Raw genomic sequence first — 13,872 nt, 5'->3', positions numbered from 1 at the left:
CTAATGCCAGGCATTTGACAATAAAGTCATTTGACCTCCTGCACTCCAATATTTTTCAAAGATATTGTCATGGTTAGCCACTGACGCACAGATTTTGAGATGTTCTGATCCATTTCTTGAGTACTATAAATTTAAAAAAGCTCTTAACCAAACAAAAGATTGACTTTATGGTTAAAAATAAAAAGTTCTTAATCGAACAGAAGTTTGACTTTACGGTGACTGCAAGCAATAAAACTAACATGCAGTGAACAAGATTCAAAAGGTCTGTTGCTTATATAAACAGGTGTAGCTGTTCTACTGACAGATGCACGTGTTAATATGTTACATATGCACAGGACATGAGAGAAAGTTAATCAGAAGATGAAGATTGCGTGTTATTTGAATTTCATATTAAAATAGTGATTAGTGAATGAGAAGTAAAACATTATAATATTCTTTACTGCTAATTAAATAGACTGTTCAGAACAATACTGTTGTAACTACCACTAATGGCACTGCTAGTTACTGTAGTATTGCTCTGAACTGTCTAAATGAAAATGGTCATTTTTGGTAGTTTTTAAATCCATATTTAATTACATATTAGGATACAAATAACTATATATGCAGGAGATCCATTTGGGTATGGATAAAATAAAAACATTGTTAAACATTTACTACTGAACTTTATTTGTTGAAACTTTATGTATACAGCATTGAAAGATGGGAGATTTCTCAGAACTCTACATCACCCCTATTGTGCACTCTGCACATTTCATAATGGTGATGCAATTCAGCCCATGCCCGTTGTAATATCAGAGGGCTGATTTGTTGGAAAGCTTTAGTAATTTTTACCCTTAGATCATCAATATTCCTGGGTTGCTGTGAATAGGCAATGTCTTTAACAAAACCCCACACGAAGAAATCAAATCTATAGCGTATTGTCTTCTCTGCAAAGAAGAATGGTCCATAATACACTTTATTGGAGCTCACTCCACACCATACTTTAACTTTTGGACTTGACCTTTCAAGCTCGTAGGAGACATGTAGATTTTTCCTTACCCAAGTAATGCAGTTATGTGTGTTTACTCTCCCGCTGACATTTGTAAATAGCCATTTATTTAAGAAGCTGTCATCTTCTGCAATCTGTTGGCATACCATGGATGGAAAATTGAAACAAGCTTCATGATCCTCATTGCATAAGGCTTGTAAGTGATACGGGTACAATTTCAGATACTTTCAGACAATACGCTGACAGGACGTATAGGTTACAAACCATCTTTGCTGGCAGCTTTCTTAAACTTTTCGTAGGACTTCTTGTCATGGCTTCAGAGATTCAGAGATAGATGCTTCTCATACTGAGTTTTGCCTGCGACCTCCTGCATGTTTTTTAACACAGAACCTGTTTCTACAAATGTTTGGTACCACGACATTATGGAATCATATTTAGGTACATTACGCATACCATACTCATGTCGAAATTGTCTTTGAACTCGTTTAACACACATTGTGCCTGCTGTTGATTTGTAGTAGCCATTTAAATCACCTACGATTTTCATTTCACATTGTCCATTGATGATTTTCATTCTTGCCGTGTATGGAAATTCCCATCTTTTAAGCAAAATATTACCAGCAAGAAATTTCTCATAGGGTCGATTTCTAAAACAAGGTCTAGACCACGGCCATGGTTTTAAACTTCGTTTGGACTTATAAAACGAGGTATTTTTAATTTTTCTGAGTCATGGCTCAAAACTATGGTCTGAAGCGGAGACCACGGCTGGGGTAGGTTTAAAACCTCGGCTTCATGTGTACAAGATGGAGGTAGATGATCAGCTGGGTGATTATAGGAGGAAAATTTGTGTCTACGGGTATTAAATCCCCGGATTAGAGTGATGAGAGACAGGAATAATCCTTTGTAACTATATAACGACGATAATTTCAGGCAAATATTTCGATTTTCGAAGGAATCAATGCAAAATTTACCAAGAATGCTAAATAATTATCTGCAACGAAATGCAAGAGGCGGCAGGTTGACCATTTTTTACACGTTCTTGTTGCCTTCAGGGAAGTAAGATATAATATTTTATATTAATTATACCTTTATGTCTATAAGACGATATAACTTAATTTTTAGTCTTTATAGTAGTTTTGGACATTATATTTAATACTCGAAAATGACGTGAGCGTACAGGAATATGAAGCAAACGTGATTTTGTTTTCTTATTTTAAGTTTTATGCTACCAGAGCTTTCAACGTAGTAGGCCTATTATATATGAAAATAGAACCACACTACATTTTAGTTTCAATTGAAACTTTAATCCAGTTAATATTTAGGTTATTAATTCCTTAGAACCGGGTTTTCAGATAGTTAATGGTGGTAGTAGTTATGAACAAATGATAAAAACAACATAAATGCTCGATTTGTGCTAATTATTTGGATAATTTCATTCTGGTACCTAAAAATCCAATCCCTATTAAATACTAAGTAATGCTAGTATTTTAACGCACATATTCTGTAAATTAGTAGACATAACATTACCTTAGCTGAGAACAAAAGAATGTGACTTACTGCAATTCAATAAAAATATTAATCCCGATGTTCATTTCTTTCTAATATCGACATTTACAGGAATAAAAATCGATTCTTAGTTGCGTTGCCATATATAAAGCCCTCGAACCTCAGTTTCTTCTCAAGCCGCGTCTCGACTTCGTTTTAGAAGTCGCATAAGGATTCAGACCTCGATCTGGTTTTAAAAGCTGGGGTTTGGAACTACGATTTCGTCCGTGTTTTAGCAATCGACCCATACTATCATAATAGCTTTATAATAATAAAATTAACATTATCCACCACACCCAAACAGATCAGCCTGTATATTTTATATATTTACTACATATAAATCCGTTCACTGTTCATAAGTATTTTTCCCTCTCTCCCTCCCTAGCTCTCTCCCTCCCTCCCCCTCCCTCCTTCCCCCCTTCCTCTGTCTCTCTCTTCATCTCTCCATCTCTGTGTGTTGTTTGTAAGAAAAATAAATTGTATTCTATTGAAATCTACAAGCTGTGTAAGAGTAAGCAGGTGGTGACTGATTTCAGGAAGGAAGCGTAGAACCAGGGCCTCCAGGATTGGTGGAATGTGTGCTGTCTGACAGTCAGGGAGCAGGTGGCCAGCAGAGTAAGTTCTTGAAAATTCATCCTTGAATTGACACTTCCAACGAGGTGAGGCTATCACTGAAATCTTATGAACGAAAGCTTCTGCACCTTCAGAAGACAATGTACGACAATCTTTCATTTCCTTATTAATTTTATTGATCTAAGTAATACGAGTATTCACTTCTATTTTTATAAGTTAATTTACCTGTAATATAATGTTGTATTCTTTTTACTTTTTTTCATCATACTAAGTATAAAAGATATTATTGAAATGCTGTAAAAAATCTATTCGAGATTTTCACGGAAATAAAAGTTTTCATCATTCTGATACAGTAGAATTTCTCGTATTCAGCAACTGTGAGACAAAGCCAGTGCTGGATAATTGGAAAATACGTTTATAGGTTATGTAAAGACACACTGTACTACACAAACATTTTTTTCCATGTTGAAATTGAGTAATTTTCATATAGATATTTAAAAATAAAGTTTTGAAATATGTACAATGTTCATTTTTAGTACTGAATATGGTAATGTACATTAATCAGTTCATAATTATTGTAATACAGTAATACATAATAGCGTAAAAAATACTAAAGTTTTCGTAACCTTATGACAATTTTAAATGGTGGTCATGTGAGTTATGTAATGTGAAGAGCAGTGTAGCCAATGTCGCATATATGAAGACAATGAAGTAACGCTCAATGATTTGAGCATAGGGTAAGAATATTTCGCTTGCATTTGACGGAATCCATTATGCAACAGCAGTGCTTAGTGGTAATAGCCATGATACTATCTATCACTCAAATGAAATTTTTGCGCGCTGTAGGAACAGAGAATTTCACACTTTCCTATTTAGACTTATCCAACACCCCTTCGAAACTGGTGAATTCAAGTAGTAAATTTAAAGATATTGTCTCTGCGCATTGTTTGCAAGATCCAGGAACACAATGGTTTTTTTTCGTAATAATAGTAATAATAGTTTTATTTCCCTGGCAGAGCTAAGGCCATCAGGCCTTCTCTTCCACTCAACTAGGATCAAATCACATACAGAAAAGTACATACCGGTAAAGAGTAAATATGATATGAGGCATGTGCGATCCATGAAAACAACTCACATCTTCGTCCGACTCTTCCCTTTTGTATGAATGACTTTTTTTTCTTTTGGCCTAGCCAAAAGTCCCATTGTTTTGGTATTTCCGGTTATTTGAGTGCCGGATACAAGAGATTTTACTGTACTAAGAAGGTGAGTTTGAGCATGCTGTACATGTCTCTGTACAAAGATTTCTGCTGAGCTGTTGAACAAATTTTGCCCATTTTCAGTATTTATAGGTCATTTTATCTAGAATGATGCACATGAAATATAATTATTTTAGTAAACAATTAACAGTTCCTTTTTAAATAAAAAATACACACTGGCTATTTAGTCAGAATTAAATTAGGCAATTTTCATCGTGATTTTTATATTACAAAGTACAAAACTGATAAATGAAATGGTGCAATTTGTATTGATTGAAAAATCTTCTGCTGAGAGAAATTAGTGACGAACAGAATTATTACTTTTTTTTTTTCCGTTGCAATTTTGATGTAATACGGGGTTCTGTTAATGAGTTCTTGTTGAAACTGTCCCTCAAACTGCACGCTTAAGTACAGTAGAACTCCTTTTTAACGAATCTCTGTGGAATTATTTTTTTGTTTGCTTAAAGAGGGGTTTTCCTTAAAAGAGGATTTACATAAAATGGAAAGGAAAGGTTAAAATAACTAGTAATAACGTGTATTACATACCAAATGTGTTGTTGTTTTCTTATGCCAGGCTTTGACAATAAAGTCATTTGTCCTTTTGCACTCCAATATTTTTCAAAGATATTAGCATGGTCAACCAGTGAAGCACAGATTTTGAGGTGTTCTGAATCCATTTCTTGGTTTGAGTTGCACAATGGGCAGTTAGGGGACTGATATAATCCAATTCTATGCAGGTGTTTGACCAAACAATCATGGCCTGTTGCCAATCGAAATGCAGCTACAGACGATTTTCGTGGTAAATCGGGAATTAACTGTGGATTACGATGCAGAGTTTTCCATTTTTTTCCCTTGAGATTGTGTTATCAAATTTTGTTTGTTGAAGTCTAGGTATGTAGATTTAATAAATCTTTTCACAGAGTAATACGTAGATTTTGTAACAGGTCTGTTATACCGCCAGCATTCCATTGTAAGATATTTAGTTGATTCTGTACCATTAAAGTAGTCCCTGCCCGGAGATCCGATTGGGGGACTATTATACCTCCGGATAATTTTATCTTAATGGTACTCATTTCATATTGGAGTGAAAATGGCAAGTTGTAGCCGATTTAAGTGAACACAATATTTTAATGTTTTGGTGGCTACTTCATTCGCACACAACCCCCAGAATGTCTGGAGGACCACACCTGCTGTTGGTCGACGGGTCCATTGGACCTAGCTGGGAGATCTTGTTGATCACCATCTTTCCCTCCTTAAGCCGCTGGAGGACGATTTTGGTGCCATAGCAGGTCAGAACTAGGAACAGAAAAGTAGAAAGAGGAGGAAGGAAAGTGAAATGAACCCCTGGGCCTCGAAACATACCAAATGTTATAATCATTTAATTAGGCCTATACTTATTATTTACAATAAATTTCATTATGTTTTCTAACTCTTCAAATGGTGAAGCACAAATGTTTTTCCATTTGGTTGACCCCAAAAGGGCCTTTCAAATTGCGACCTGGACAGCTTTCTGTTGGTCCACACTCATGGGGGATGTGAGGGGGGCGGCAGTTCTGATACTTTAAATAGAATGATGCATTCTTTTTTAATATTCTGGTTCTCCTTAACAAATTGGGCAATTTGTGTTTGAAAGATATGCTTATCCTAAGGTACAGGATTTTTTCTTTTTTTCAGAGGGTGATGCAAGTGCAGTTTCTGATTCATTACATGCACTTTCATCCAGGCGTAAGCGTCGTGTGCCAATCAGGTGTGCTCAACAGTTGCAGCAACAGCAACAACAACAACAACAGCAGCAGCAACAACAGCAGCAGCAGCAACAACAACAACAACAGGAGCAACAACAACAGCAGCAGCAGCAACAACAACAGGTAAAAGTGGAGACATATTGAAGTTTTCATGCATCTTCTCTTTAACTGTACATCTATATATATAATTTGAACTGGTAATGGAAATTAAGGGGAAACGGTTGGATGAATTTTAATAAATGACCCCTCATTTTGAAGCTTGGAACTCAAAGTTTTTCGGAAAAATAGTAGTTTTCAGTGAAATGTCAATTTTTAAACATAATTTTCCTATTTTCCAAAATCCATCTGTCGTCAGTTTTGAGAACTAGCTAATAGCATTCATAGCCGACTTGATATACCCTTCGCTTTTTTGTAAAGGAGAAGCAAAGCGAGCATCAAGTCGGCCGTGTTGCATTTCAGAATAAAACAAAACACATACTGCAGTAAACAATATTACACGAAGGCCATGTTCTGCAAGAATGCTGACATATTTTGAGCTCAAATTAAATTGGTTATTAAAAACTTAACTTACTAAAAATAATATTTACAGGTTCGATTCTGTGGTGTGTAATTTTCTGGGTACAACTATGTATTGGATATTAAAAACTACAAAACTTGAGGTGGTTTGATGACATTATTACCATTAGAAATGAAATATTATTGTAGTTAATGCCATGTTGTGACTATTTTTCATTAATTATGCATATTGATGCTATATTGATGATATGAAAGTGAAACGTTTTGGGGTTATATAAGTAGATGTAGAGAATAACTTAAATCAGATTTTGATTTCTATATTTTACTATAGTATATATAGTATATGATGATATGAAAGTGAAACGTTTTGGGGTTATATAAGTAGATGTAGAGAATAACTTAAATTAGATTTTGATTTCTATATTTTACTGAGTGGCAGCTATATAGTATATATAGTATATGTTACTGAAAGGTATAAAACTTACTTAAGATAATAATATTATTAAAAATCAAATATTTTTATAATTATTAATCAAGTGGAGTTGGGTCTTTTTCATATATTTAATGGCGGTGTGGTGTAGATATTTATATGCATGGTTCTCTTCAGTATTGGCTCGAGAGAGTATCTTTCATTGTTATGGAAGCAAATAACTTTCCAAATGTCTGGTATTCTTCGTTGAAAATAAGTCTGAAAAATGTTTATTTGAACTTAAGCCACTAGTGGGTTTTAATTTCATTTACTTCATAAGGATGTTACCATAAAAGTACTTGTTATAAAGATTAATAATATTGGTGATTGTGTGAAACTTTTTGTTTTATGCACATGCAGAAACGTCCTATGTAGCCTATGTAGTTTAGGAAAGACCATCTGTATAGCTCAGGCAATTCGATGTTTACCTATTGATCTGAGGCTGCACTTGGGTGTGGTTCAAATAAAGTTCAAATAAAATTGCACTTGAACCTATTACCTGGTTGGGTTTCTTACAAGATTTTCTCCAACTGTAAGACGAATATCGGGTAATCCCATAGATAATCCTTGGTCTCATATTGTCAAATACAATCTTGCTATAATTTAGTAAATTACCCCCCCCCCCAAAAAAAAAAAGAACATACATTATTCGTATTGCTTTTTGTTCCACTTCTGACAAAGGAATCAGATTGCTTTAACATTTTGCAATTAAATCTGGAGGACTTTAAAATAAAAATAAATTAAAAGATTTTTGTCACTTCACTATGTGGACCTTACATAAACATTGCAACTTCAGACACTTGAAGTTTACGCTACTGTCTTGTGCCCTTTGAATCTCATAATAATAAGTTATATAGTAGAACCTCTTTTTAACGAATCTGTGAAGGATCACTTTCTTCTTCCTTAAACAGGAATTTTCTTTAAAAGAGGGTTTACATAAAATGGGAAGTTAAGGCTAAAATAACTAGTAATATTATGTGTGTTATTTACCAAACATTATAATCTTTTAATTTATTATTTACAATAAATTTCATTACAGTAATTTTTAACTCTTCAAACAGTGAGACATGAATGTTTTTTCGTTTGATTGAACCTGAACTACACTGGTATTTAAAATTTCTTCTTTTGTCTTCAGTATTCCCCATAATGTAGTAGTTGACATACTGTGCTATCCCTTTTCATTATCACGGATAATAGAGGTTCTACTGTATCTCAATGGATAATTGATGTAATTAATGTATAATTCCTGAAGAGAATATCTGTGACAGCTATTTTAATTTATTATTAAAAAAACAATACATTTTCAGCAGAATTTAAGAGAGAAACCAAGAACAGGCCGTTCTATAGTTACGAGGAGGACAAGAAGAAGTAAATCAAAAACTTTAGAAGTAGTTGCTAAGCAAGAGCAAGACCACTCCATAGAGCTGCAACAGGAGGAAGAACAAGAACAGCAACTGCTGGAACAACAGCAAGAAGAACAGCAGCAACAGCAGCTGTTTCCAGAAGAAGATAAGGTAAAATTGGAATTTGAAGAACTGGAGCATCAACAGGAAATAATACATCATGTACAAGAGCAAGAAGAAGACAAAGAACAAGTGCAACACTTGGATGATTCGTCCTCCCCCCGGAAACGTCGAGATGGTTGGGAAAAGTACCCATGGATGTGTACAGACTGTTCTCAGGTAAATCATTCACAATTTTCAGACAGCTCCTAATACTTGCAGTTCTCTCTTTAAGTGTGCTGTGTATTCAGAATATAATACTTCACATGGAAAAGACTATCATCAAGAGACTTGACACCCTCAAATTACAGTAAAACCCAGGTAAGACGCTGTTCAAGGGACCGGGTGTAAACCGCGAATTAACCGGGACCGTGTATTAGGCGGGTATACTAATTTTGACTTACATACAGTATCTAATAGCATTTTCCTTTATTGAAATACATGATTCATGAAAGGTAATACAGTATTACTCCATTATGTAATTACTGTACTTTACTGTACGTCAAAGACATTTACAATATGTACTGTACTTAATTCTTTCGGAAAAAAAGTCATTTATAGTTGTTTGCCATGTGCGTGTTCTCCAAGTTCTCATGTTTACCGCACTTCAGTTTCCTGCGATTATATCCTCCCGATGACGTCACAACTCTAATGATTGAGTCGCAATATTGTATTATCGTTCTTAATATCGATGATGGGATTCCTAATGCATCAGGGAGTTGTTTCTGATTAAGAGTACTGTTCTCATCGTACTTTCGTAAGATTTCCAATTTTTCCGACACAGAAAGCGCTTTTCGTTTAACACTCATTGTAATCACATTCACAAACACTTCAATACACTAAAGGACAACAAACTGCCCAGCAAAAATTTCCAGAATTTTATTACGGCCGAGTGAGGAATGCTGTCTGAGAGAGAGGGTTAGCAAGAGGGTGAGGTATTGTAACTGTTGTAGGCTTTAAGCGCGCAGGTGAGGAGTCGAATAAGAGAGCGTAGCAAGAGGGTGGGGTATACTAAGGTATGAAGTATGAAGGTTTAAATGTGCAGGTAAAGGGTCGAATATCAATACTTTTCAGGTTAATGGCACCAGTGAGTTCAGTGACCAAGATGTTTCATTGCTGAAAATTACATCTAAAATATTCCACAAAAATAGTGTATTATGTGGGACTTTAGCGCAACAAATGGGGTATTTTATAAAGCCGTTATATATGAAATGTGCAGGGACCAGACAAAAAAAGTGTATTACACGGGATAGCGTAATAAGCGGGCATGTCTTATCGAGGTTTTACTGTATTAAGGCGAGCTAGATTTCGCGTGTGTTCGAGTTTTCAGACATGGAGGCATCCCTTGTAAGTCGAGCAGTGGAATTTTATCTCATTCGTGCAAACAGGCCAATGTCTTTGGAGGAATATAGAAAATTATATTTTACCATCATCAGGGTTATCAAGCTCAAAATGTTTGTGTAATTGTGAACATACTAAGATATTATTAGGACTTCTTCATAAAATAAATACCAAAATTGACGTGTGGGAGATCAGTGTCTCCCTATGACAGTTCAGATCTTGGCCCATACATGTACAGGAGGAAAATAATGTTTTGTGGTATACTTACAGTGGTTCAGAAAAACTGTATTTCATGGAATTATTACTTCTCTGGTCAGCTGTAGTTAATGTATTTAGGAAACCTGTATTTAAAAAATATTGTGACTTTTATTCTACTTTACTTTAACCACCACGCACCCTATAACAATGTGACTTTTATTTCTAATAATTCACCCTACAACAATGGGTATTCCACTCAACACAGCAACACAAAAGTCGTTATTGCACCCCACACGACGTGTATTATAGAGGAGAACAACAGTGTACTCCTAATTTCAATTAATGTTCACAATGCACTACATGCAGAACAAAAACTGTCATTTCTCAATTCACAGTTCGCTTGCCTTGGCTAGTGCTTCTAACTCACTGTTCAAGTTCACTGCACATCGAACTCAGGTCTTCCGAGCTGCGTCATACTCGCCTGGTGGACATGGTCACAGTTACAGTCTCACTCAAATTCACTGCACGTCGAACCCAGATTCCCCAGATGCGGTTCACTACACGTCGAACTCGAGTCTCCCAGATGCGGTCTGCTGTACGTCGAACTCAGGTCCCCCTTGCTCGCTGCTGTCCAAGACAAGACTTGAAAACTGACTGACTCTCTGCCAGCCACTCACGGTGTTATTTATTACATAACATGTTCTGGAATCTTCGATTCGTGTAGCTTTTAGACTCTTCGAGAGAAATACACTTTTAGATGTTTCCCTTGCTCTCTCCGCTCCACGCCGTCACAGTAGTTCTCCTCCCCTCGCTCCGTACCGTGCTACAGCTCCTACTGAAGCTCGAGTTTGCGTTTCCCCACACCTTCCTTCTCGCTAGATGTGCGTGCACACTCCTGAGGAAACCAGAACAATCCAGACTGGTGCCACAATATAAACAAATATTGTTGATGGTGATTCCAATTTTAAAATGTGCAGTGGTGAAAACTCATTGACAGTCCAGTTTGGCAGGTCTCTTGGGAAAGACATCCATTTTCTAAAATTCTGTGTCGTAATGAACAGCCTTGATTGCACCATTGTTTATTTGTTGAACTCAAATGTTAAGTATGAATTATCCACAGAACGAATGCACATATCTTTTGCAGGCACACAGACACTCAGAAAACTAAATTGTCGATCTCTGCATTAAACAAATAGTATTAGTTTATTCCATTATGCAGGTAACTGTCTGTTTTTATCGATTAATAAAGTGAAATATGATTAAATCTCTCGAAATATTCAAAGAAATGAGGAAACTCATATTGATGAGAGGACTTCCTTTACCACTTTATACATTGAATGAAAATGGAGTAAGTTACAGCTAAATAACATATTACTGAGGTTCCATTCCTATTTCTTACCTCAGTACATGTGAAGGTGAAGAACTTCAATGTTAATGAGATATTTGTTCATTATTGCAGGAGCTGCCCAGCATGCAGGCATTGCGAACACATCATCAGACAGATCACAACCAAGCTCCTCGCTTCATGTGTGCCCAGTGTTCGAAGGTTTACACAAAATATTACGGATTTGTGAGCCATGTTCGTCGACATCGCAACCACATGAAGTTCTGGTACATACTCTTATCACAGTCTAGTATATACAGTTGCGAAGCTTGGGGTGATTTTTTGCATTTCTCGCGATAGTTGCTAGCCGCTTGGAGCACTGTGTGTACTAGGAACAATAGACTGTGCCACTGCCATCGTGATCTAATACAGGCCGTAAGGCAGACCATGTGACTCGCTTAACCCTATCACGAAGGGCGGCGTTTCAACCATATAAATTAGTTGGAATGCATAAAAAGTAACATATATTTCTCTAAAATATAGTGTAATTGCATTAATAAAATTTAAAACAATGATTATGAGACACTTCAGACATAATTCCTTGCGAGTTAAGGAGTAATATTATTTTTGGTGTGAAAATTATGTTGTTTGTATGTGTAATACTTGCCTTCATTTCGATTAAATATTGCGAAATTATTGTACATTCATTTATGCACGATTCAATAATTTTCAGTTGCACCGCACGAATATTTAGATATGTTGAAATTATAGGTTACGTTTACTGTCCCAGTTGCCCCTTTCTGTCTAATTTTAGTGGTCTCCAATGCCCTGCCATTCATCTGGAAATATTATAGGTTATGTTTACTATATCTTGTATTCCTAAATTCGCAAATATACATTATAATTAAGCATAATGTCATGTATGATACTCCACACATTCAATTTGTCTGCATTTTAATACTACAATTGAGTATTGAATTATTGTATTTATCTACTACCTAAGAGACGAAGTAACAATCGTACTTACACTAATTTCATAAGAGTGGTATGATAAATTTTCTGTCTTTATCAAGGAAGGTAGATGTGCTATATTAAAATCACAATATAAATTCTTTTTTTTTTTATTAAACCTCAAAATAGCTTCCATTCTAAACTTAAAATGTTGATGCGAAAAGATTATGTTAACATGTAAAATTCTCTTCACATTAAAATAACACAGTTTTGTAATTATTTCTGCAACATATTATGCAACAAGAAGTAAAGGGAACTTATGGACACATTACACTAAATAAAACTTAGCTATGATACGCAATAAAGTTATAATATAATAATTCACTAAGCTCCATACACTGAAATAGAAAACCCGAACATATATTACGGCCTGGTCTAGATCGAAAAGGCATTGACTGTGCCGTATTTCGCATTGTTGTGAAAAGTTGTGTGAACTGTGAAATGTTCGTTATCGGTTGTAATAACTGTAAATGGCTAAAATACAATAATTTGAGTAATAATATGGGACAAGGAAACGTTTGTTGCACTATAAATTCTAAGAAAAAGTGGTCAGAGTTATCCTTCCAAAAGATCCAGGAAGGTGAGTTTATAAAATATAATATATACTTTATGAAAATAATATATAAACCTTATGTATTTCGTATTTCAATAGTGGAAGGAAGGTGTTAATTTTTCAAAAGAACACGATATCAAAAGTACAATACATTTTATCGTCTGCTAGGGAAAGAGTCTGTGATGAGGCAATAGTAGCGATCCTGGTGGCTAGCAACTATCTATGGATGCATATTTCAACTGTCTATGTTTGCATATTTAGTAAGTATTGAGCTTAGCAACTATAGATACTATACTGTGCTCTTATGTTAGAATTCCGAGTCAGCAAGTATGTTCTTGATTTTGACACCTGTCTAAACAAAACTTTACTCACATCGTTTAAGATAGGTATGGTGATGAATTGTTTCTATTAAGACAGTAGGGATTTGCATACATTATAAGAGCCTTGCCATTATTTCGAGCATTTATAACAACTATAGAACTAAGCATTCTTCTGCTGGAATCGCAATGCATGTGGTACATGTGTGTAAAAAAGAGAGGGCACAGGAGAGAGGAGGAGAGGGACACATGGAAGGAGAAAAGAGTGGAAGGTAGAAAGAGACAGTGAGAGGGAGGGTGAGAAGAAGTGATGGGAGAGTGATTATATATGTTTATTATTATCTTCGTGATTGAATGGCGCTTTCAATTACAGCATTCACAATTGAAATTCAATGTAGCCGAAAAATTGCTGGCGAATTTTGCTTGACCCTTTATCATGCTGTAATACTATGGCCATCCTAACTTTGCTTCCACTCTGAAGGAAGCCCTGCTAAACACAGCTGCAATTGAACTGGCAAATGTCAGATTTATTGG

General features: G+C 35.5%; 1 protein-coding gene across 1 annotated transcript in view; it reads left to right on the top strand.

The window, feature by feature from the left end:
• LOC138695938 (zinc finger protein 892-like) overlaps positions 1 to 13,872 on the top strand; it is a 44,631-nt gene that overhangs the window by 13,020 nt on the left and 17,739 nt on the right. Inside the window, exons 3-6 of the mRNA XM_069820339.1 lie at positions 3,070 to 3,148; positions 6,037 to 6,230; positions 8,403 to 8,774; positions 11,593 to 11,744. Of these exons, the coding sequence (XP_069676440.1) occupies positions 3,070 to 3,148; positions 6,037 to 6,230; positions 8,403 to 8,774; positions 11,593 to 11,744 (797 nt within the window). The remainder of the gene's footprint in view (positions 1 to 3,069; positions 3,149 to 6,036; positions 6,231 to 8,402; positions 8,775 to 11,592; positions 11,745 to 13,872) is intronic.

The sequence above is a fragment of the Periplaneta americana genome, chromosome 3 (genome assembly GCF_040183065.1).
Source record: "Periplaneta americana isolate PAMFEO1 chromosome 3, P.americana_PAMFEO1_priV1, whole genome shotgun sequence".
Taxonomy (NCBI): domain Eukaryota; kingdom Metazoa; phylum Arthropoda; class Insecta; order Blattodea; family Blattidae; genus Periplaneta; species Periplaneta americana.
Note: the sequence above shows the minus strand (reverse complement) of the source record. Positions and strands in the feature narration are given on the sequence as shown.